This window comes from Pistacia vera, unplaced genomic scaffold (genome assembly GCF_008641045.1).
Source record: "Pistacia vera cultivar Batoury unplaced genomic scaffold, PisVer_v2 Contig286, whole genome shotgun sequence".
Taxonomy (NCBI): domain Eukaryota; kingdom Viridiplantae; phylum Streptophyta; class Magnoliopsida; order Sapindales; family Anacardiaceae; genus Pistacia; species Pistacia vera.
This window is the reverse complement of record NW_022196097.1, coordinates 313,812-338,691: the sequence shown is the minus strand read 5'-3', so window position 1 is coordinate 338,691 and position 24,880 is coordinate 313,812. Positions and strand designations below refer to the sequence as shown.

The window sequence follows — 24,880 nt, the reverse complement described above, 5'->3', positions numbered from 1 at the left end:
GATGTTGAGTGGTGGAGGTAAGGGGGAAAAAAATATTAAGAGTATTATAAAAAGATGAAAGTAAAAAATGCCCATTTTAAAAACTAAAGATATTTATTAGTCAAGTTTAATGGATGAAATAAGAACTATTATCGTATTTTTAAAACTAAAGGGAGTCACTCAACATATGTCACATGGGATGTTCATATAATTGTTTCTATTATTAATTTTATTTATATTCTAAAAGTAATTGCGCATCGTCTTCTTCCTCAAGTCGTCGGTTATGGTCAATGTTTATATTCACATCTTGCAGATAAGAACCGAGAGATTACTATTGATTCCAGAAGCAATTACATGAATACATATACAAGTTGGTCATTCAAAAATACAAGTTGAATATCTGAAAACGAGATGAAAGTGACACCGTTTAAATATAAATATAATCCATTAATTTTTTCAGTTGGTGGACTTGGTAAATATAATTAGTAGAAAACAGAACAAGAAAGTACTTGAACAAATAGAATAAAGATAGATTCATAAATATTTCTCATAACTTTCTCTCACAAACGTTGACGTGCTAGCTTATAATTGGTTAGGCGGAACTCATTGTGAGCTGACCAATTACAAACTAACACGTCATGTTTGTGAGAGAAAGTTAATGAGAAGGGTTTGTGAGTGTATTATTGCTAGAACAAATAATATAAATAAAAGTAAACGACTTTTTCCCACCTAAGGTTTGCCTTAATAACACTTTTTCACCCAAAAAGTTTCAAAATACTATTTTACCACCCAAAGCACAGTTTCATTAATAGATTTCATTGTGAAGAAGGGCCAAATGGTAAAAAGTATGTTATGAGTAAGGACAGGATAGTCAATTAACCTACTTTACAAAACCCCCCCTGCCACCTAAATCAACTCAATCTCTTCATCTTCCGCATAACCTCACCTTTGTCGGCATTGCCGCTAGCCGTTTGGGTGCTATTTTTCATCGATTTCTTCACCAAGTAGATAGATATTTTCTCCCCTTTCATCCATTGAGCCATTCCCCAGCAAATCTGGCAAGATTTGGCTGTAATCAAACTTTTTTTTGCAAAATCCTCCACTGCGCGCGACAACCAACCCAAGCCTTATCAACTCTTTTCTGGCATCAACAACTCCCTCGACACCACCAAAACGCTCCTTAAACCCTAAACCTCTTCAGCAAAACCCATCTTTCCCCCTCCCTATTCGTCCTACTAATCGCCAACTATAGTCCACTGTTATGGCCGAACGATTTTTGTCGATTCTGGTCGATTCCTTCATCGGAAACCACCCCTGTCATCACCATTCTTCTCACCGTCACCCCCTCTTCAAAACCCTCAACAACTCTGACATTGTTCACTCGTCGATCGCCGCCCTGCTCTCTAGGGTTTGTTTCTTCGTGAAATGAGATCTTTTCTCGTCTAATGAAATTAGGGCATTTTGCAGGTTGATTCTTGAAATTGGAAGTTGTAGAAGTGTTTCATGTGTGTGGATTTGATTTTTTCTGGCCACCGGCAACCCCACATCGTCGAATTTTTGAAGCTCTACGCACGCCTACCAACTACTCGACAAAAATCCCTAGCCAATTTCCAGCAACCCACGTCTATGTGCACCATGCTCGCATGCCTGCCTGTGTGATTGCCCTTGTGCGCACACTGGTGACCCCCCATCGTCGGATTTTGGAGAGTTGTTGCGTTTGTTTTTACTATTGATTGGAATTGATTGAATGGTGAGTTGATTGATTAAAAACAATTAGACTAGATGGAGGTGGTAGTGGAGCAAAAGGAGGAGGATAGGGTGGAGTTGGTCGTGGTTCTAGCCACAATGAAGGCTAGAAGAGAAGAAGAAGAGAGAAGGGTGTTTTCGTCTTCACAATGAATATAACTATATTTAATGGAAATTATTAACATAACATAATGTTTGGGTAGGAAAGTGGTATTTTGAAACTTTTTGGGTGAGAAAATGTCATTAAGGAAAATCTTGGGTGGGAAAAGGGATGCATATTGCATTGTGGACTGTACTATATTAAAATGAATCCTAGCGTTTTGTCTCATCTTTCAAACATCTTCCTCTCCGTTATTATATGTTTCTGTTCGCTGTCCACACTTGATTCTATTCATCAATAGAAATTAATAATCAAGTCCTCCACAGTTCATGTGTTAATAATTAATTTGCTAAAGCTGCAAGATGAACTTAGAAAAGTTAATCATCCTCGCGATAATTCTTGCAATATTGACACTGGGTGAATCAGACCCAGAAATTGTTGTCATAAACCAGGGAGGTAGTCAGTATAACGTCACAAATTTATCGGACTTCAACAATAATTTGAACGCAACTTTTGCACAACTGAGAGACGAGCTAAACGCAGGGAAGTATTTTGCAACGGCGGAGCAGCCAAGAGGGTCCGACTCAGCCTACTCTATGGTGCAGTGCAGGAAGTACCTATCCTCGGCTGATTGTATTGCTTGCTTCACAGCCGCTGAGTCGTTAATACGCAAATTCTCTCCGGCCAACGGCGCCCGTGTTGTGTATTTGGGATGCTCTCTCAGGTATGTATGTTAGATTCTCTGAATTTGCCTTCAGATAGTTTTATACTTTTATTGTGATATTGTTTCTTTGGAAATACATAATTCTCAATCTCATTACAAGCCATCGTTTCTGCATGAGACAATTAAGAAGAGGAGAGTATAAAATTTGTCTGAATGGATTATAACTTTTGTAAATTATTTTTGAAATATTGTTTTGTAAAATCAAAAGTTCAACTTGAACTTTGCTTTTTAAATAAATATATAATAAAATAATTATTGAAAAAGATATATAAGTTTATTAGCGTTCGAAAAGGAATAATTAGCAATCATTTTTCATTAAACTTAACAAAAATAAAATAAATAAAATAAAGGATCTAAATACCTATGACCCATCATTAAAATAAATAGGAATTTAAAACCAATCTACTTGCTTTGGGTTTCGAAAGAATACAATCGCCTGTACTCCTTCCTTTCTCTTTACAATTAGTCAATAAACCCTTTGGGTTTTTGAAATAGCTTTACTTTATCTTGAATAACTTTGCATAATCTAGCCCCCGTTGGACGCCAAATCTAACAAAGAAATGAAGAAGAGAAAGAAGGGGAAAGAGAAAGCGACAAAAAGAGGAAAAAAAAGAAAAAAAAAAAAAAAAAGGTGCTAAAATAATTAGGGTTTACATATATATTTAAAATCAATAATAGCATCTTAAATTATTGAAATATCATTTAACATTTTCATCAATTAACTTCAATGAAAAAAACTAAACGCAGGTTAGTTCCAATTCCCAAACTAGTGGTTGATTTTTGTCATTTTATGAAAGCATTCCAAATGGGATCGGCCCAGGGCAGGGTAGGGCGGGACTAAGTTTCCCATTCCTCGTCCCTATTATAGGGATGACGGGGAATCCTCGTCCTTGCTTCGCAGGGAAGGGTTGACCCCAGTTCCCGCTTTACCCTGACAAAGCACAAAGATTTTTTCTCATTTCATTCCCTACACAACGGGGAGAAAATCCTTGAACTAGAATCAATGACGGCCGACTTTGGAGTTCTGAGAATCTGAGATTAGCTAGAGAAAGAAGTCAAACTGTAGAAGAGAAGAGAGATTCGGATTCGGATTCGGATTCGGATTAAACACAACACCCAAATCCAAAAAATAAAAAATAAAATAGAAACCCTAAGCCCACATTCTCCACCAACCAAACAGATAATATACATTCGAAAAGCAATTTGAAAAGTAATGAAAACACTCATCGATTAGCCTAAACAAGGTGGCAAAAACTGGAATCGACAACAGCTAACTTCAAAGTCCAAGAATTTGAGATTGGCTGGAGATAGAAGTTGAACTATAGAAGAGATAAGAGAGATTCGAGTCAGGATTTGTTTGAAATTTCAAGGAAAATTGGAGATATTTATTAGTTAGATTCAGGTTAATTCGTCTTACACTATTTGGGTTCAAGTTTAAGTAAGCGAGGTGAGGCAGGTTGGCGAGACATCTCTTCCTGTCCCTGAGGATGGGGAATTTTTTTGTCCTCGTCCCCACTGATTTTGAGGAATCCCCGCTTCGTGGTCCTTGGAAATCCGAGGACAAATCCCATCCCTAATTCCAAGTTCATAATTTATTGGGAATACTTATCATAGTTTTCTTACCCTATAGAGGGTCAAGGTGGAGTAAAATTATTATAAGAAAAAGAGCTGTTATCACTCACCTTCTTAGAGTTTGGACAGAAATTTTCACCCAATAGATTTCCATAACCATATACCAACCTCGGGGTGGAGCTACATTCAGGCTTGGGGTGGCAATGATCTCTTGAGGTCACACACTTTATTATTTTTTTTTTTTTTCAATTTTATATAGAAAATTATCAATTTTGTCACTATAAAATCAATTTTTCCATTTGGCCTCCTCAATTTTTTAACTTCACCTGTGGTCCCCATATGTGCAACTTCATATTTTCTGTCCCCTTCATTTATTCAAAATTAATTTTTTGTCGCCTAAAATAATTTTTTTGGCTCTGCCTCTGGATCATCCGGGGCAGAGCTACATCTAGACTTGAGGCAACCTCAGGTACCATAAATTATATATATAGAAAACTTGTCTCTATGAATTCAGTTTCTCCAATTGAGCACCCTCAATTTTTAACTTCACACTTCGGCCTCCACAAGTGTAACTTCTTTGTAAAATAAAAGTAATAATTATAAACAAAATTAATATATTAAATAATTTATTAAGGTAAATATGCTTTTTTTCTTTTTTAAATTTTCTTGCATGAGCATTTGCATTTTGTTCATTTCACTACTTTAAAGATGGTCAAGTTCTTAACGATATTTTGGTTAATCAATATAATAAAGGGTAAGTGCTTAGTTTGATGGGCAAGGTCATCTTCTTGACTCCAAAATTAAAAAATTCCGGTCCTTATTCTTGTAAAATGTTAAATGTTGTTTAAGGTATGAGAGCAGCAACTTTTTCGATCAAAGCACTCAAGAAGGTCGTTTTGGATCTTGTGGGAATCAAACAGCATCAGACGCTACTGCTTTTCAAACAGCAGTGAGTGGGCTATTAGCTGATCTTCAAGTTGCCACACCAAAGATCAATGGGTTCTTTGCTGCGAGTAAGAGGGCGGTTGGCGAATCATCAAACGAAGTTTATGCCATCGCTCAATGTGTTGAAAGCATTAGTGAAAGTGGGTGCAGAGACTGCTTGCAAGTGGCTTATGGCAACATTAATAGATGTCTTACTTCTACGGTTGGATGGGCTGTTGATGTGGGATGTTTCCTTAGGTATTCAGAATCTCCATTCTTTGCTGATAATCAGACTACTGATATTACGCCCTTCTTGAAAACTGGTAAGCCTACTAATTCTTTAATTATTTACTACACTTTTACTTGAAATGTACGTGAATGCTATATTGTTGCTTTTCGTTTTCAAGAAATGATTTTATGTACAATATCCTCTAATAAGAAAATTGTTAAGTACTTATTTATTCACGTAGGAGGTTCAAGCAAGAAGAAAGCAATTATTGGAGGAACAGTTGCTGGAGGAATAAGTCTACTACTTACAGCATTGTTTGTGTGGCTCATATTATCAAGAAAAAGGATGATAACTCAAAAAGGTAAACCAAAATTAAGTATCGTCGATTTTCATCAGCATAAAGAAACAAGTTTAATAATTTCATCTTTGCTTTCTTTTTTGTGACAGGAAATATCCTAGACGTGACTGAGTTGCAAGGTCCCATCAATTACAGATATAAAGATTTGGTTTCTGCGACAAGAAAATTTAGTGAAGAAAATAAACTTGGAGAGGGAGGCTTTGGTGAAATTTACAAGGTGAAATAAGATGAATGATATAATAAATAATCTTGAAAAATCAAGATAAATGCATTTAGCATTTAATCTTACAATGAGATTTTTGCTACACTATTGAGTTAAATCTGGATGGTAATGTCTGCTTTACGAATATTTCTGAAATTTGAATGTGATTGCACTGCAGGGCGCTCTGAATAATGGAAAAGTAGTTGCAGTGAAGAAACTATCAATAGGGTTGTCTCGCAGGATAATATCTGATTTTGAAAATGAAGTTAAGCTTATAAGCAATGTTCATCACCGGAATCTGGTCCGCCTTCTTGGTTGTTGCAGCAAGGGCCCAGAACTTCTTCTTGTTTATGAGTTCATGGCCAATAGCAGCCTTGATAAATTCTTATTTGGTAAGCGATTATCTTTCTCTGAATTATTCAAGCTGTCTTTCAATTCTTCTCTTGGTTCATAGAGATCTCAATTTTGAATATTAAATATATATTTACATATATTATGCCACAATTATTACCAATAAAATAAAGCACCTCTGGCTCAAAAATATTATGTTTTTGTTAACACCCCCACCCAGTTTTAAGATATTATGATTTATCTCTTACAGATTGTGTTCTCCTTGATGCAACAATAATAATAATTAATTAACTATCTGCAATACTTAATTTGGTATTAAAAAAAAACAGGTGAAAGACGAGGGACTCTGAACTGGAAACAACGATATGACATAATCCTGAACACAGCAAGAGGGCTTGCCTATTTGCATGAAGATTTCCATGTCTGCATAATTCATCGAGATATTAAACCCAGCAATATTCTTTTGGATGATGATTTCCAGCCAAAGATCGCTGACTTTGGATTGGCTAGGCTTTTACCTGACAATCAAAGCCATCTAAGCACCAAATTTGCAGGGACATTGTAAGTTCACTTTGTTTATTTAATCCAAAATTAGTTTGAAATTTTATATTTGATTAATTGATAGTTTTAAAATGAACTACACAGGGGATACACAGCACCTGAGTATGCAATTCATGGACAATTATCAGAAAAGGTTGATACTTACAGCTATGGTGTTGTTGTCCTTGAAATCATTAGTGGCAAGAAGAGTACTGAACTCAAAGATACTGACGATTACCTACTCAAACGGGTAATTCATTTTAAGGCTGAATGACACATTGACTCTTTTCTATTGTGAAAGGATAACTTCGCCCCTTTGGTTTGGGAAACACTTATTAGTCTAGGGTAAGCACGGGTAAAGGGTAGAATCGGAGGAATCAGAACTGGCCCCATTAGGGTTTGGTTCTAGTTCTGGAAAATTGGAACTAAGAATTCCCGGGTTCAGTTCCGGTTCTTGCAATCTAGAACCAAGAACCGAAATTAGAACTGGAATCGAGGTTCGGGTACCCAGGTAGGAATTGGGATTGAATTATAATTTTTGTAAACTATTAGGGATGTATTATAATTTTGGGAGTGTATTTGTCATTTTTTAAAATGAGGGGGTAATTAATATTAACCCGGGTATCTGAAATCGGAACCTATGTTATAGGTTCCAGTTCTAGGTTTATAGGAACCGGAACCCGTCGATTTTGGTTCTGATTTTGATTCCAAATATTAGGAATCGACTGGTTCAAATTTGATTTCTTAAAAAAATAGAGGGTACTTAGAGCCGATCACCCCTGCTTATTACCATTAGTTTTTGGATTCATGGGTACAATTTAACCACCATAGGGCAATTATGGAGACAAAAAACCTAATCTAACATAATGAATTGACAAGAGTACCCTTTCATTGTTAAGTTTTAACATCTGAATTAAAAAAAAACGGGGGTAATATTAGGTGTTTCCGAAACTAAGGGGGGAACTTTGTCCTTTAGCGATAGATTAAGGGTAAAAATGTCGTTCCCCTTTTCTTCTTTCTTCTTTCTTCCTCCGTTATTTAAAATACGATTTGCTTATCACGCTTCAATGTATAGGCATGGAAACTATACGAGAATGACTTACACTTGGAGTTGATAGATGAAAGTTTAGACCCAAATAAATACACTCAAGAAGAAGCTAAAAAAGTAGTGGAAATCGCTTTAATGTGCACTCAGGCATCTGCTGCTTCAAGGCCAACAATGTCAGAAGTGGTTGTTTTGCTCAGAAGCAAGGGTTCCTTAGAGAATAAACCAATAATAACGAGGCCTATTTTTATTGACCCCGAAACAAGGGTTCGTGGAGAGAGCTCAACGTCCACTACTTCTTCCGTATCTAACGCTACAGCCTCCATTACAGATGTCTCTGGTCGTTAATAACTTCATTCTAATTCAAAAATAAAAAGTATGCTATTTTGGGGATACAAATATGTGCTATGAGAATAAATGTAGATTAATTTTCATGTAAAGTCAAAGTTGATAATGCAGTTTACTTATTGCTTTTATATTAATCTTATAATATATTAATATGTATCCAGGTCAAAAATAATTGTCGGGCATATTTTATATCATATTTATTACCCTTAAATATATTTTGTTAGTTATTTTATTTAATTAATGTTTATTTTTGTTTGGCCTAACAACATAAACCCACCCAAGGTTTGTCTTAAAGATAATTTGGTATCCAAATAGTTTGAAAACGATAAATATGTACTTTCCGTTATTATCTGTTAGTGAGTTCAGTCAGCTAAAAGCTAACATAGTAATTTTAGCAGAACCACAGAGTTTTAAATTTTAATTATCTTTGTCTGGGTATGGAGCAAAGCTTCTTTTAAAAGATTTATTAAGGTTTTGACACGTGTTATTGAGAAAAAAAAAAAAGAGTTTTTCCTTGTAAACGAAAAGCCTTTTTAGCTTTTCTTTTGTTATGACTTTGTTCTTTGTCTGTGAAGGAGGTGGAGCTTGATAAACTAAACGAAACAAAAACTAGCTAAGTTTCTCTTATTGTGATAAGATATGTCTAAGAATGTTGTTAAGTTTCTTCAACTAAAACTTGCTATGCTACTGAATTGAATACAATCCTAAACAACACATCCCAAACCTGAACCAAAAAAGAGGCAAGGGTGCCTTTACAAAAACTTGAAAAAAAACCAGCGAAGCAACCAACTTTCGTACAGCACTTTGAGCAGAAAATTATCAGCAGAAAACAAAAAGGATGCAGCCTAGTAGCAGCAAAAAACCAGCGACTAAAGCTTCCAGAAACTATGACCAAACAGCAAAACCAAACAAAAATATCCCAGCCCAAACAACCAGTTTTAGCAAAGCACCAGGAGCGGGAAATCAACAGCAGAAAGAAAGGAAAATTTAGCCTAACAGTAGCAATGTTTTAAAACCCAACCCGAGGTGTAACCCGACAAAGTTTCTGAGTCCCGGGTTGACTGATTGATAAAATTTTTTAAAATTCAGCAAATACACCCCTAAAAATTACATGTAAGTCCGTATATGTTTGAACTTTTTCAAACACACCCAAAATGCAAATCGACCAGCGATCGATTGGTGGCGCCGACACCCCAGATGCAACCCAATCGTCCCTTGAGCCTATTTTCACTAAAATCTACCCAAGATCTAGCCGAAATAGGTTCGATTTTGGCCAGATCTCACCGACGCCGACGTGGGTATTCTAGGCCAGATCTCATCCACGCCGGCGACGACAACCCTCCCCATCACCCAGGAATCACTCCCCTCCTCCTCCAGACCAAAACTCACCTCACCCCACCCCCGTTAGCCTCTCTAATCGCTGGCGAAATCCCATCGTTGCCGCTTCCAGATTTGTTCGATTTTCGATCAATTTACTCACCGGAAATCAACGATGTCACCACCATTACATTCACTGGCGCTTTATCTTCAAAAGCCTTAAGGTTCCGACGGTCAATTGCTCGCCGATCATCCACCCAAATCCTAGGGTTTTGGATGAATAGGAAAAGTATAAACCTAAACCGTTGAAACTTCCGGGTCCCAGTTCAATCGGTTCAACAGACCGGGCTGGGCCGGGTTGGGTTTTAAAACAATGAACAGCAGCAAAAACCAGCAGCTAAAGCATCCAGGAACCACAACCAAAACAGAAAAACAACAATCAGCAACATAAGGTCCCACACACATCAGCTCCAGCTTCCAATTCCCCAAAGCACTCCAACCCCCCACAACAATGGCATACTCCAGCCCACCATCAATCCAACAAAATCACAAATTCTGCAATCATTATAAACCAGAACATACATGCAGAAATGCCCAAGTGCCCATACCCCACCACACCCGCCCACCAAAACAAGCCAAACCAGACACACCAACATACATCTAACCATACATAAGAAACAAAATCAGCACCCACCCCAAACACTCGAAATTCCACCAAGAAACCCCTAAGACAAAACAAAAAGACCAACCAAATCCACCCAATCAAAAGACATAAAACCACTGTCAATGAAATCACCGGCATAGCGGTGTGCCGGACTCTATGGTTTTGGTGGTCCAGGTTAGGGTTTTGTTTGTCGGCGTTTGAATGGATTTTGTGATGAAATTTCATCGATTAATGAAGATTTCAGAATGCCAGAGAAGAAGGGAAAAAAAAGCGAAGAAAAAAATAAGAAAGAAAGAGAAAATCAGAATGATGGAGAAGAAGAAAAAAAACATTTAGTAATTGATGTGGCAACCTTTTAAGGGTATTTCAGTCTTTTTTAGAAGTATAATCTTTAACAAACAAAAATCCTTAACTGAGAATGACAGAAATTACTTGTTTGTCTTTTTTAAACTATTTGAATACCAATTTATCTTTACAACAAACCTTGGGTGGGTGCATATCGTTCTCCCTTTTTGTTTTAGGTGGATAAATTTGGAAGCATGGAGAAAAGTATTCAATTCAAATCAATTGCATTGTAAATAAAGCCAACCCAAGTTGAAGAGGAGAAATTAAGCTTTATTTGGGCCAAGACAATTGGGGCTGGGGATGCCGGCCCCAACCCTCCAGGGGACTCCCTGTCCCCACTATGACTTGAGCCTTCACAGTACTAAATCACCATGAAATCACATTGTCACTATTTGCACGGTATCAATTTCAATCAGTGACCAAAACAAGTGGATATAGTTCTACATATCCAAATAAAACAAAAAATGAACAATTAATCGATATGAATGTTTGAGGATGATCAAAAGATTATGAAGATAAATCATCATGTCCTCATTGATCTATGCATGAAAAGTTAAATTTAAGAGCACTTCAAAGATTTATGTATTATGATTTGTATGTAAGCCGGTCCAACATACAAACTTAAGGGGCACAAGCCCCATGAAATTTGAATTTTTTTATTATTAAATCCTTCATGTTCTTTACCTTTTCACATTGAACCCCCTAAAAAATTAATTCTCTTACTATTTTTTAGATTTCACCTTTTAAAATATAATATATTTTTAGTTTTTTAATATTTATTTATGTATTATACATTAATTTCTCTTTCATTTTGTTATTTTATTTCATTGAAATACTATTATAATTTGAAACCTGTTAAAGAGCTTTAAAAACTTTTTGAAGACTTACTAAATAAACATCTTAACTTTGTACTCCGAATAATATGTGTAATCATCCCAACTTCACATTCAAGTAATGCGTCAATATAACCTATAACATTTCATCAATAATATTATTTTACATAAAATAAAAATTTGAGATATTTACTTTAAAATTGTAATATTCGTGTGTGTATATATATATATATATTATATATATATATATATATATATATATATATATATATATATATATTATATATATATTTGTCAAAAAAAGAAATTTAAACTTTTAAAATATATATACCAAGTCCCTTGATATTGAAAGTTTGAAAATTTTTAATTGTTCATATAATATGTGAATATTTTAAAATATTAATATAGGTTTAATTTCTTTTTACATTAACTTAAATATTTGAAAAACTTTTATTAATTTAGATATTTAAATAATGATTTTAATCACTAATTTAAATATTTGAACGAAATTTGAAACTTTTAAAATATTTGAATAAAAATTCAAACGTTAATTAAATTTTTTCGTATGCATTTAAATATTTATTTCTTTAATATTAATTGAAGTATTTGAATTTATTTTTTTTTCAAATACTAACTAAAAGTCTTAAATATTGTGATATTAGTATATATTTACAATACAATAATACTAATTTATTAAATTTGAAAATTTATAAACATTTTTATATATTTGAAATTTTCTAAACATTAATTTAAATACTTTGAAAATTAAATATTAAATTTGTAGATAGACCATCCCTTTTTTTGAAAAGTAAGCTACAATCTACACGGAAATTTTATGAAACGTTATAGTGAAGAAATATTAATTAAGTGCAAAACCAAACCACTCGACGATCGGTATTTGATTGAATCAAATATTCATCAAATAATTTTGTAACTCAAATCCAACATAGACAATAGAACACGCAAACGAGACTCAATCTTCTTCAACATCAAAGATGAAGAAACTCCACGTTAAAATTTGTCACAACCTGCTTAGAGATCCTCAGGACCATTGATTTCCTGTACATAAAATACATATATTACAGTGAGCAATGAAATCCAGTAAACGCAAAAACTAAAACGGTGACTACTTGTTTGAGCTAATTTTAGATCAGAATGCTAATAGCAAACCTTGTTTTCAAGTACAGCCCCGTCAGGAATTTCCAGCTTCACTCCAGGTTTGGCCTCAATAGTCACTTTGCCCTTCAAAATATAAAAATAGCACCAACATTCAGTCCCAACATCAACCAGATATAATATATTTTCAACCAATTGTAAAGCTATCAGGCTGCCGTGGAGAAGACCTTAAGAAACTACTATTGGTTAGTGTCATGAGTTCTTTTAGTACCTTGAGAGTTATATTAGCACCAAACCATACATCACCCGTCACTTTAAGGCTATCAAGTTCGATGATACTAGGAATTGACTTGAATCGGCTCAAGAAGTTAGCGACCTGTCAATCAAATCAGAATTTTTTAATTATTAACAAGGACAAAACACAATTTAATTAAAAAATATATTGTCTGGAAACTCTTCAAAGATGAAGCCAAGGCTAGCACTCCTTGGCCACACCTGGGACACATCTAAAAGAACAGCATGACTAAAACAGATCTTCACCTTCTTAAATTCAGGGCCCAGTTCAATAGACGGATTTGCAGGGTTTTTTCTAGCTGGATTCCGGGTAATAAAGCCATCAGCCAAGGTGTAAAGATCAGACTGGAAAAGAAAATAGATATGCATGTCAGAGAAGCTTTTGAACAATAGCCAAATAAAAAGTATATGTATGATTAACAACAGCAAAGATGTAAGCTTTTGAACAATAGTCAAACAAAAAAATAAATACATAATAGACAGCAACATAACCTGAACAAGCAGCAGATCAGAAGTTGCCTTTACTGGAAGGAATCGAGAGCGAGGCACATTAATACCAATGGCATGATCAAAGAACTGGTTTACAGAAAAAAAATACTCAGTTAAAACAAAAAATTTCAACATTTAGAGAATCATAATAATGACTTAAGTACAGTGAATACCCGAATTGCTGCACCAGCTGCAGTTTCTAGCTGAAGAACTTTGACTCCATCAACTTCCTGAAACAAGTTCATTTTTATCACAACTGGCACCTCAATACAAAACTTAAATCATATATTTTGGCCAAGAACCCCAAAAAAATAAGGATAATTTTTGTAAGAAAAAAGAATGTACCTTTGGATTTGGAATAATCTCCATTTTGAGTGCATCTGCTTCCACAAGTCTTTTGATCGCATTTAAGTTCGCCCACCTATGAAACACTTTATTAGTCTCAATTGATTAATGTTTATATTGTTCAAGTAATCAAGACTTACAAGTTGTTTGTATTGAAAATTTTGAACTTCTCTATTGACTTGAATTCATTGACCTACAAATAAGAGGGAATGGAACAAGTCAGCCATTAATTTTCCAAAGGAAATCCCACCAAGAATAATAAAGTATTGCAGTAAAAAAAAAGTGATTCGTCTTGTTCAGGAAATGCAAGGCACTCATACAGCACCTCATATTATCTGAAGGATGAAAGAGCAGAAAGATGACACCATTATGAAATATAAAAAATTTGGCAAGACTGAATTACTAGCATGTCACTCAAATCATCTGAAAACAAGTTCATATATAACTTCATATTAGCAACGAGAAGGGTAACATGACTGAGGCAGAAGTGAAAATGACGAGCATTGGATGCAATTTAGAATAGGCTTGACTGCAGAGATAAAGAAACTTTTTTTGGTTAATTCAGTATAAATAACTTCCCAGTGACTGCTGGAGCACTATAAAACATCTTGCTTCATGCCATTTCTCTCACTAAAATATAATAACAGAAAAAAATTTATTAAATAAATAATCAAGAATCTTTACAAATATCAATTATCAGGCATTGTAGTGTTTGTCTGCTTCAGATGATACATGGACACCCCTTGTACAAGATAAAGATATCAGCCTGAATTTCAACTTCGAAATCAGGTTCCAGCACCCTCAAAATGGAATTTCAGTGTCATCCCTTATGCTTAATTATAATGCTTTTCATAAAATGAAATACCACTCAAGTAGTTGAAAAAAATACCAATTATCAAATCGAGAAAAAGAAGACCACCACTAAACTTGGGGGGACACCAAAAGCACCAAAACTAATTACAGATGGTAACTTTTTCAGCAGCAACCAGACTATTTTGCTAGAGCATCACAAGTAAGAATATCACTGAAACCCTGCTAGCTGTTCAGTAAAATTCTAGTCAATAAACTTTCACATCAAATGTAGTTTCCACAGTCAGATCTACTAGCAAGTACAAATATTTAATTCACCAACAAACATCTACCATGGTGGCTATTTGTGGCCTTCAACAACTAATGGTAGCAATTGATTATAGCAACTGAGAAGTCCATTATTAATGAAGACTATTCTCTATAATAAAATTGAAATATCCAAACAAGCAACAAAGAGTAATTACACAAGTAAAAATATTAAAGAATAGAGAATAGCTTACATGTTGATCAGGGACCTGAGCGATTTCCAGGAGCTGCATCATGTTCAACGGGGAGGAAAAAGAGAGAGAAGTTATTAGAGTAGCAATCACCAAAATTAGCAAAAAATAAAATGAAAGAAAAGAAAGATTATATCTGCCCAATTTGTATTTTTCTTTTTATTCAGATAAAGCAGGAGCCAAAAATGCTCACCCCAGTCCCCACTCCACCAAAAAACAATAAAAAGATGGTGAAGAAGAATCAGATAAAATTTGTCATTTCATGGATGAACTTCTGCAAAAAGTAATATTCACAAAATGATAATTGCTAATTGCCATCCTTTGCTCTATGTACTATGAACTAATTGTCATCTTTAAAGTTTAATGTTGGTGTTGTACCATTAGTTTATTAGGTTTTTGTATTTTTTTAGCTATTACTTCCTCCCTCTCTTCATTTTTCTTCTAAATCTTATACAACTCCATTCCTTTAGCTTCTCCTCATTGCATGTTGGCATATTCTTTGCTCATTACATTACAGAACAAAGATGAAAGATTTAATAAAACATCAAAGTTAAACAAGAAAACAAGATTTATATACCTGAACTTTTCCTTCATAAGAAATGAGAGTACCACCCTTCACATCAGCTAAGGTTTTGGGTGTCACCTGCATAATCATGGGAAAGTTTATTGAAAATTTTGAAGCCAGAGAAGAAAAAATTGATCACTATATTCTTCTCTTACCTCCATACAGTACTCATTCTTGTTTTGGACCAAATGATTTAAGATTTCTATAGCAGCAGGTCAAGGTTAATAAATGCGGGAAAAACTTGTTCATGCATCTATTTCATACAAAATGTAAATACATATAACAGCGGAAGCCAACAGGCTGACATTGATTAGAACCAAATAGGATACTCAAGTCAACAACAGCACCCAAGTTATCTGAGTTGGCAACAAACACATACTCCTTACCCTGTCATAGAAAATAACCAGAGATAAGAAAAAAAACCGTGTGAGTATCTTGGAGAAGAAGTTAATCAAGTTATCAGAAACTGCACAAGTAATACCAACCTGTGACAATAAAGTATCAAGCTTGCCACTGTTCTTCAAGGATGGGAAAACATCACCATGACCAGGAGGATACCTTCCATGAGCAAATGATGATTGTAAGCAGACAGGAATACATACCAATAAAGAAAGACATCACAAAGCAAGCTGTTCTATTGGAATATCTCCTTCCAAAATTTTGAAAAATATTCTAACGATCAAGATGTTTAAACAATAAATAATTACAAAAGATGATAACTACCAGAGCTTAAAAAGGCATAAACCTAAAACCCAACAAAACTGATATAACCTTACCATCCATCCTTATCGGTCTTCCCTTTGCATGGAAATGGCACAAAATCATCAGCCACCAAACGAGGATACTGGCTCTGCATAAGTTAAAAGAAAGGTTAAAAACTAAATTTTATTGTTACAAGTTCTCAAAAGTCTACTGCAGCTAATTTGATAATAGCATCGCAAACCTGATTAAAAGTATGAATCTGGACGTTTGATTTGGAGTATTTTTCTACAATCTGAAAGTGGTCAAGAACTTATAAGTCTACAGGATCTAGTTAAAGGGGTTAGGGAGGGAAGTGAAGTGAAGAGGTGAAAGTTCCAATACCTTTGCTGTGTCATCATGAGTGTTGAATGAGTTCATAAGAAGCAACGGAACATTGCACCCATACTTGGAGTTGAGATGCTATAATATTTGAAAAATTAGGTTACATGCCATCATGCTAAAAAAAGAGAGAGAAAAAGAGAAAGACTTAGAATAGTAAGGAACAAAGTATAACCTCAATCTGGATAACAATCAAGTCAAGAAAAGTCAAACCATTACGAACTTCAATAACAGACCTGTGCAAAACAATTTTTTATCAAAAACTGACAACTGAAAAGAAGTCTTAGAAAGACGATAGATAATGGGCAGACTATGGGAATGAATCAACAAACTCATCAGAGATTATAATATTTGCATTTCTATTGGTGAGAATAAAAAAGAAAAAATTACGAGACCTTAAACAGTAGCCACAATTTTGCCAGGTATGAATTGAGAATGTAGCACACAAATGGTAAAATGTGAGCAAAATAAATAATACCAGTCTTCTATCCCCATCACACTAATTATAAGAGAACTGAAATGGAGAAAACCAATTATAGAGAATTTAAACTTTGATTGGAGATGTTATGCTTATGTCTCTACGCCATCTTTAAAGAAAATTTATACAAGTACATGAACTAGAGGACAAAGTAAAACCTGAAATGCATTTTTACCTCTGACACTAAAAAGAACATTTCGTACATCACAGTGAACACAAAAACAGAATCACACCATATTACAGATTCAATTGCATTGTCTGGTACATCCAAATCGAATGACATGGGAACACAAAACTAAATTACTAAGTTTAAAGCTGTGATAGCCACAAAATTACAGACAAGCATAGACAAAAAGCCACCTATCATATGTAATCGTGAAGTTGGGTCCACTTCTACAAGGGGTAATCCAATCTATGAATAGGTCCTAGAAGTGACTCAGGGGTATGTGGGATCTCTTTATCAGATTATATAATATATTTGTAGATTAACATGAGTGTTGATGATAAGAGTCTTAAATTAATATCAACATAAATCATTCACTCTACAAGATCATGAAAGTTTTCTATGTTATATAAATAATACCCAATCGTAAGTTTCTTTTATTTATTTTTTAATTTTTGGCAACCAGAAATCCCTGAACCCGCAAATCCAAGGTGCAAATCAGGTTACCTTCCAAATCCTACAATCTTTAGCAAGAGAGGGATTCATGGTATCCACATACTGTTATGTACCATTTTAAATACTATAAATACAGGATTCAATATTTACACATAGAGTAACTAAGATGAAAGTGATAAAATGATTCTAGGGACATCAGACGTGCACTGCACATGATCTCTATGTCTAATGTCAGATCATATTTTAATCTAATTTGATAAACATCCCTTCTATATTATACAAACCCAACATCTGATCCGTTCCCATTCACTTCAATGTTAATGCAAAAGAATCCACATCTTACTTCGAGAAGTCAAACAAAAAGAGTGATTACAGTCTCAGTCGCAACAAGAACGATAAATTATTAAAATAAAATAAAATAAAATAAATAGAAAACCACAATCTAGTGAAAGAATGCGTACTTTGGACCAGTGCAGCCCATTGTTGTCCCCAAACCTCCATTGAGCTTCAACACAACAAGCTTATCTAAGAGCTTTTTGGTTTCCGCTGGAACTGCATCAGTTCACGTAAAATTTAGAACTAAAACAACTGTCCAACCAAATGCAAATCCAAACTTCAATACCTTCAGGAGCAGGTGCCAAGGTGTCATAAGGAACCACCACCTCATCAGTGGGCGTTTGGATCTTGCTCCACTCCACGTGTTGAGCCTCGCCACTTCAATCAATCAATCAACACACAAACAATCACCATCACTCAATCCAATTCAAAAATCAAAATCTCGAACATCTACTCACAAAAACAAACGAAATCAGAGCTAAATTTACCTGAGATAGCGGGCAACGAGATTGATGAATCCATTCTTCTCATTCTCACTGCAGAAGGAAACAGAAAAAATATAGAATTAATCAAACAAAGAATGAAACACAGATCTGATGATCAAAATCATTAAGAAGAATAAAAGAGTACCTGATTTGGCTGAGGCCAGCAACGGAAGATTTGAGTTGTGTGAGCTTATCGGTGTCAGTGGCCATTGAAGAGAAAGGTAAAGAGACAAAAGAAGAGGAATCTGGAAGTTTTTGAAATGAAAGTGAGAGCACGGAGAGTAGTATGCGTATTAATATATATAGATAGATATATAATGATTACCAACGGGTGGTGTGGTGAATTACGATTTGCAAAAAATTTTAAAATGAAGAAATAGTCAGGTCAGTGTTTAGTGTCAAACGAAACAGAATATACAGCCGAATATGACGCTTCAATTCATGGGATGCGATCCTGCGAGCGGAGAAAACTAGTAGCGCCTATTTTACGCAGAGGTGACACCTCACCACTTTTCTATTGACGATTAACACTTGGCTCACTCACCTCTCACCTTTTGCCCAACTTCTTCTTTGAATCTCTTTTTGGGTTTGGCTTCTATTTCATTAGTTATCCGACACCTTCACATTAAAAATGAAATAAAGAAAAAGAATTATGAACTTTGAAAAAATAAAAGAAAAAGGAAAAAAGTGATTTTACTTTAAATTATCCTGAATAGTAATGGGCAGAATTTTATAATTCTAATTTTAATTAAAAAAAAATTGACGTCTTGGTATTGCTGAGAGTAATTGGAATCAAACTAAGCAAAAATTCTTTCATATAATATAAAGTTAAGAAGAGACCAAAGTATATTTCACTTGTGCTTATATTATGATTCTTCGTTAACGGATTGTATTGCAACATATTTGATGAAAGATTTTTTTTGAAGCAGGTCAAGGATAATAAATGCGGGAAAAACTTGTTCATGCATCTATTTCATACAAAATGTAAATACATATAACAGCGGAAGCCAACAGGCTGAGATCGATTAGAACCAAATGAGGATACTCAAGTCAACAACAGCACCCAAGTTATCTGAGTTGGCAACAAACACATACTCCTTACCCTGTCATAGAAAATAACCAGAGATAGAAAAAAAAAAAAAAAAACTGTGTGAGTATCTTGGAGAAGAAGTTAATCAAGTTATCAGAAACTGCACAAGTAATACCAACCTGTGACAATAAAGTATCAAGCTTGCCACTGTTCTTCAAGGATGGGAAAACATCACCATGACCAGGAGGATACCTTCCATGAGCAAATGATGATTGTAAGCAGACAGGAATACATACCAATAAAGAAAGACATCACAAAGCAAGCTGTTCTATTGGAATATCTCCTTCCAAAATTTTGAAAAATATTCTAACGATCAAGATGTTTAAACAATAAATAATTACAAAAGATGATAACTACCAGAGCTTAAAAAGGCATAAACCTAAAACCCAACAAAACTGATATAACCTTACCATCCATCCTTATCGGTCTTCCCTTTGCATGGAAATGGCACAAAATCATCAGCCACCAAACGAGGATACTGGCTCTGCATAAGTTAAAAGAAAGGTTAAAAACTAAATTTTATTGTTACAAGTTCTCAAAAGTCTACTGCAGCTAATTTGATAATAGCATCGCAAACCTGATTAAAAGTATGAATCTGGACGTTTGATTTGGAGTATTTTTCTACAATCTGAAAATGGTAAAGAACTTGTAAGTCTACAGGATCTAGTTAAAGGGGGTAGGGAGGGAAGTGAAGTGAAGGGGAGAAAGTTCCAATACCTTTGCTGTGTCATCATGAGTGTTGAATGAGTTCATAAGAAGCAACGGAACATTGCACCCATACTTGGAGTTGAGATGCTATAATATTTGAAAAATTAGGTTACATGCCATCATGTTAAAAATAGAGAGAGAAAAAGAGAAAGACTTAGAACAGTAAGGAACAAAGTATAACCTCAATCTGGATAACAATCAAGTCAAGAAAAGTCAAACCATTACGAACTTCAATAACAGACCTGTGCAAAACAATTTTTTATCAAAAACTGACAACTGAAAAGAAGTCTTAGAAAGACAATAGATAATGGACAGACTATGGGAATGAATCAACAAACTCATCAGAGATAATAATATTTGCATTTCTATTGGTGAGAATAAAAAAGAAAAAATTACAAGACCTTAAACAGTAGCCACAATTTTGCCAGGTATGAATTGAGAATGTAGCACACAAATGGTAAAATGGGAGCAAAATAAATAATACCAGTCTTCAATCCCCATCACACTAATTATAAGAGAACTGAAATGGAGAAAACCAATTATAGAGAATTTAAACTTTGATTGGAGATGTTATGCTTATGTCTCTACGCCATCTTTAAAGAAAATTTATACAAGTACATGAACTAGAGGACAAAGTAAAACCTGAAATGCATTTTTACCTCTGACACTAAAAAGAACATTTCGTACATCACAGTGAACACAAAAACAGAATCACACCATATTACAGATTCAATTGCATTGTCTGGTACATCCAAATCGAATGACATGGGAACACAAAACTAAATTACTAAGTTTAAAGCTGTGATAGCCACAAAATTACAGACAAGCATAGACAAAAAGCCACCTATCATATGTAATCGTTAAGTTGGGTCTACTTCTACAAGGCGTAATCCAATCTATGAATAGGTCCTAGAAGTGACTCAGGGGTATGTGGGATCTCTTTATCAGATTATATAATATATTTGTTGATTAATATGAGTGTTGATGATAAGAGTCTTAAATTAATATCAACATAAATCATTCACTCTACAAGATCATGAAAGTTTTCTATGTTATATAAATAATACCCAATCGTAAGTTTCTTTTATTTATTTTTTAATTTTTGGCAACCAGAAATCCCTGAACCCGCAAATCCAAGGTGCAAATCAGGTTACCTTCCAAATCCTACAATCTTTAGCAAGAGAGGGATTCATGGAATCCACATACTGTTATGTACCATTATAAATACTATAAATACAGGATTCAATATTTACACATAGAGTACCTAAGATGAAAGTGATAAATGATTCTAGGGACATCAGACGTGCACTGCACATGATCTCTATGTCTAATGTCAGATCATATTTTAATCTAATTTGATAAACATCCCTTCTATATTATACAAACCCAACATCTGATCCGTTCCCATTCACTTCAATGTTAATGCAAAAGAATCCACATCTTACTACGAGAAAGTCAAACAAAAGAGTGATTACAGTCTCAGTCGCAACAAGAACGATAAATTATTAAAATAAAATAAAATAAAATAAATAGAAAACCACAATCTAGTGAAAGAATGCGTACTTTGGACCAGTGCAGCCCATTGTTGTCCCCAAGCCTCCATTGAGCTTCAACACAACAAGCTTATCTAAGAGCTTTTTGGTTTCCGCTGGAACTGCATCAGTTCACGTAAAATTTAGAACTAAAACAATTGTCCAACCAAATGCAAATCCAAACTTCAATACCTTCAGGAGCAGGTGCCAAGGTGTCATAAGGAACCACCACCTCATCAGTGGGCGTTTGGATCTTGCTCCACTCCACGTGTTGAGCCTCGCCACTTCAATCAATCAATCAACACACAAACAATCACCATCACTCAATCCAATTCAAAAATCAAAATCTCGAACATCTACTCACAAAAACAAACGAAATCAGAGCTAAATTTACCTGAGATAGCGGGCAACGAGATTGATGAATCCATTCTTCTCATTCTCACTGCAGAAGGAAACAGAAAAAATATAGAATTAATCAAACAAAGAATGAAACATAGATCTGATGATCAAAATCAATAAGAAGAATAAAAGATTACCTGATTTGGCTGAGGCCAGCAACGGAAGATTTGAGTTGTGTGAGCTTATCGGTGTCAGTGGCCATTGAAGAGAAAGGTAAAGAGACAAAAGAAGAGGAATCTGGAAGTTTTTGAAATGAAAGTGAGAGCACGGAGAGTAGTATGCGTATTAATATATATAGATAGATATATAATGATAACCAACGGGCGGTGTGGTGAATTACGATTTGCAAAAAATTTTAAAATGAAGAAATAGTCAGGTCAGTGTTAGTGTCAAACGAAACAGAATATACAGCCGCATATGACGCTTCAATTCATGGGATGCGATCCTGCGAGCGGAGAACACTAGTAGCGCCTATTTTACGCAAAGGTGACACCTCACCACTTTTCTATTGACGATTAACACTTGGCTCACTCACGTCTCACCTTTTGCCCAACTTCTTCTTTGAATCTCTTTTTTGGTTTGGCTTCTATTTCATTAGTTATCCGACACCTTCACATTAAAAATGAAATAAAGAAAAAGAATTATGAACTTTGAAAAAATAAAAGAAAAAGGAAAAAAGTGATTTTACTTTAAATTATCTTGAATAGTAATGGGCAGAATTTTATAATTCTAATTTTAATTAAAAAAAAATTGACGTCTTGGTATTGCTGAGAGTAATTGGAATCAAACTAAGCAAAAATTCTTTCATATAATATAAAGTTAAGAAGAGACCAAAGTATATTTCACTTGTGCTTATATTATGATTCTTCGTTAACGGATTGTATTGCAACATATTTGATGAAAGATTTTTTTTTTTTAATAAAGAACACAACAGTAAAAATAAACCCAGTGGACGGAAACAAATCGGAATTTTGGGGTTGAGACAATATTCTTTTTTTTTTAAGTAATGCTAAGTCCACAACTCAATCTCACAACCTTTTCTCATAATTTTCAACGTAACAGCTCCTAATTAAACAGTGAGACTCATAGCAAGCAGACGATATCCAATTACAAATTGTCACGTCGGAAGTTGTGAGAAAAGGTTGTGAAATTGGGTTCTCTCATAAACTTATGTCACAAAAGATGATTGGGTAGATGTTTATTTTAAATTTAAAGTCACCTAATTATCTTTTGTCATATAAGTTTGTAAAAGAAATTTTATATGAAAAAAGTTATGAGTATAGTATTATTTTATTGCTTTACTAGAAATAAAAATTTATCTGTTTGAAATGATCGAAAGTTACAAAATAATCACTTTATTCTTAAAGTGGGAAACAAAAGTTGTATTAAAATGAGTAAATTTTAAATTAATTATAAAAATAATTAATTTTATAAAAGATTTTACGAAACCAGAAAGATTATTTCTTTAAGCTTATAATTTTATATATCTATAATGGAAAATATAGAGAAAGCTAGACAGAGACAGACAGACAGGGCAAATCATTTGATTTTTCAATAAACTCGCTGTTTCAAAGGTTATTTCTCCAACTAGCCTTCTCGAATTCCAGTTTCTATTGTCTTGATTTAAGGAGTAAACGACTTTGTCCCACCCAAAGGTTTGCCTAAATGACACTTTTCTACCTAAAAAGTTTTAAAATACTATTTTTTCACCCAAAATTTATATTTCGTTAATATCCAAAATACAATTCACTTTCTTGACTGGCGCTCGACGAGTTAATAGAAGTCAAGGTAACAAGGGTTTTGCAGAGTGGAAGCCGGTGGATCGAATGGTGGTGTCTGATTGAATATTCGCTGTTGGAATCAGTCACAAATCAATTAAGAACAAGAAACTTTAGTTTTGCAATAGCGGGCAATCGGCGAGAAATCAGGGCTTTGTTTGGTTGTATTTTGGGAATACTACTTTTAGTATTCTCAAAAAAGTTAAACAGTAAAATACCAAAAAACTCATAATATTATTCAACTTTTTTTAAACCTTCTAAATTTGTTAATTTAATTAAATACCCCTAAATATTTTTTAAAAATTTTGTAAAAACACCCCAATAATCCACATTTACCAGATTCCGGCCACCACTGTCGGAAAATGGCCGGAATCTGGTAAGATAGAGCACTACCGGCTAAATCTGGCCGGTAGTGCACCGATCTAGCATTTTTCGGCCAAATCCACAGTGGATCTGGCCGGAAAAGGCCAGATCTAAGGCCAAAGATTTGGTCGTTGACTGCCAAATCTTTGGCCGTAACCAGTAGGTAACGACGGCCAACAAACAGTCGTTGTTGACCATCAACGACGGCCAACAACGACGACTGTTTGTTGACCGTCATTGAATAGCAAATACGGCTAGATCTGGCCGCCAATGGCCCGATCTAGCCGTAGATCTGGCCTTTGTCGGCCAGATCCACCGTGGATCTGGCCAAAAAAGGCTATATCGACGCACGATTGGTAAGATCCAGCCGGTCACGTGCCGATACAGCGACTCCAACCATGAGGGTGGCCGGCTGTCCGTATTTGAGGGTGGCTTGGAGGTGTTTTTGTTAACTTTTAATGTTTTATTATAGAGGGTATTTTGTAAAAAAACATTGGGGGGTATTTTATTAATTTGTAAATCCTACATCGTAATACCCGCCCAATTCAACTTTTTTTAAAAAACTTTTCCCAAAAACACAAAATTGTGAATCAAACGGAGCCCAGGTAATGGAGTGACA

The 24,880-nt window shown here is 34.7% G+C and overlaps 2 protein-coding genes across 4 annotated transcripts; one reads left to right on the top strand and one right to left on the bottom strand.

Moving 5' to 3' along the window:
* The first annotated feature begins 2,072 nt into the window (after positions 1–2,072).
* On the top strand, positions 2,073–8,318 carry LOC116134343 (cold-responsive protein kinase 1-like). Of its 2 annotated transcripts, none has more exons than XM_031420026.1 (8): positions 2,073–2,549; positions 4,971–5,368; positions 5,516–5,635; positions 5,722–5,849; positions 6,013–6,226; positions 6,515–6,746; positions 6,831–6,975; positions 7,801–8,318. In XM_031420026.1, exons 1-8 carry the CDS (start codon positions 2,188–2,190, stop codon positions 8,116–8,118), a joined length of 1,917 nt encoding a protein of 638 aa, XP_031275886.1. In that variant the 5' UTR covers positions 2,073–2,187; the 3' UTR covers positions 8,119–8,318. The 2 variants fall into 2 exon arrangements, with proteins under 2 accessions (XP_031275886.1, XP_031275887.1); XM_031420027.1 differs by having other exon boundaries at positions 7,844–7,930.
* A 3,805-nt stretch (positions 8,319–12,123) lies between these two features.
* LOC116134342 (UTP--glucose-1-phosphate uridylyltransferase 1) lies at positions 12,124–22,460 on the bottom strand. Of its 2 annotated transcripts, XM_031420025.1 has the most exons (22): positions 22,258–22,460; positions 22,116–22,163; positions 21,914–22,005; positions 18,494–18,499; positions 18,032–18,116; positions 16,649–16,709; positions 16,477–16,554; positions 16,337–16,387; positions 16,170–16,243; positions 15,879–15,951; positions 15,723–15,780; positions 15,549–15,595; positions 15,406–15,471; positions 14,832–14,864; positions 13,662–13,714; positions 13,522–13,597; positions 13,350–13,406; positions 13,180–13,263; positions 12,934–13,032; positions 12,665–12,769; positions 12,448–12,519; positions 12,124–12,336 (listed from the first exon to the last, which is right to left on the bottom strand). In XM_031420025.1, the coding sequence occupies exons 1-22, from the start codon at positions 22,320–22,322 to the stop codon at positions 12,310–12,312; spliced, it is 1,410 nt and encodes a 469-aa protein (XP_031275885.1). In that variant the 5' UTR covers positions 22,323–22,460; the 3' UTR covers positions 12,124–12,309. The 2 variants fall into 2 exon arrangements, with proteins under 2 accessions (XP_031275885.1, XP_031275884.1); XM_031420024.1 differs by lacking the exons at positions 18,494–18,499; positions 21,914–22,005; positions 22,116–22,163; positions 22,258–22,460 and adding exons at positions 18,193–18,284; positions 18,395–18,442; positions 18,537–18,760 and having other exon boundaries at positions 18,032–18,122.
* Between the last annotated feature and the right edge of the window lie 2,420 nt (positions 22,461–24,880).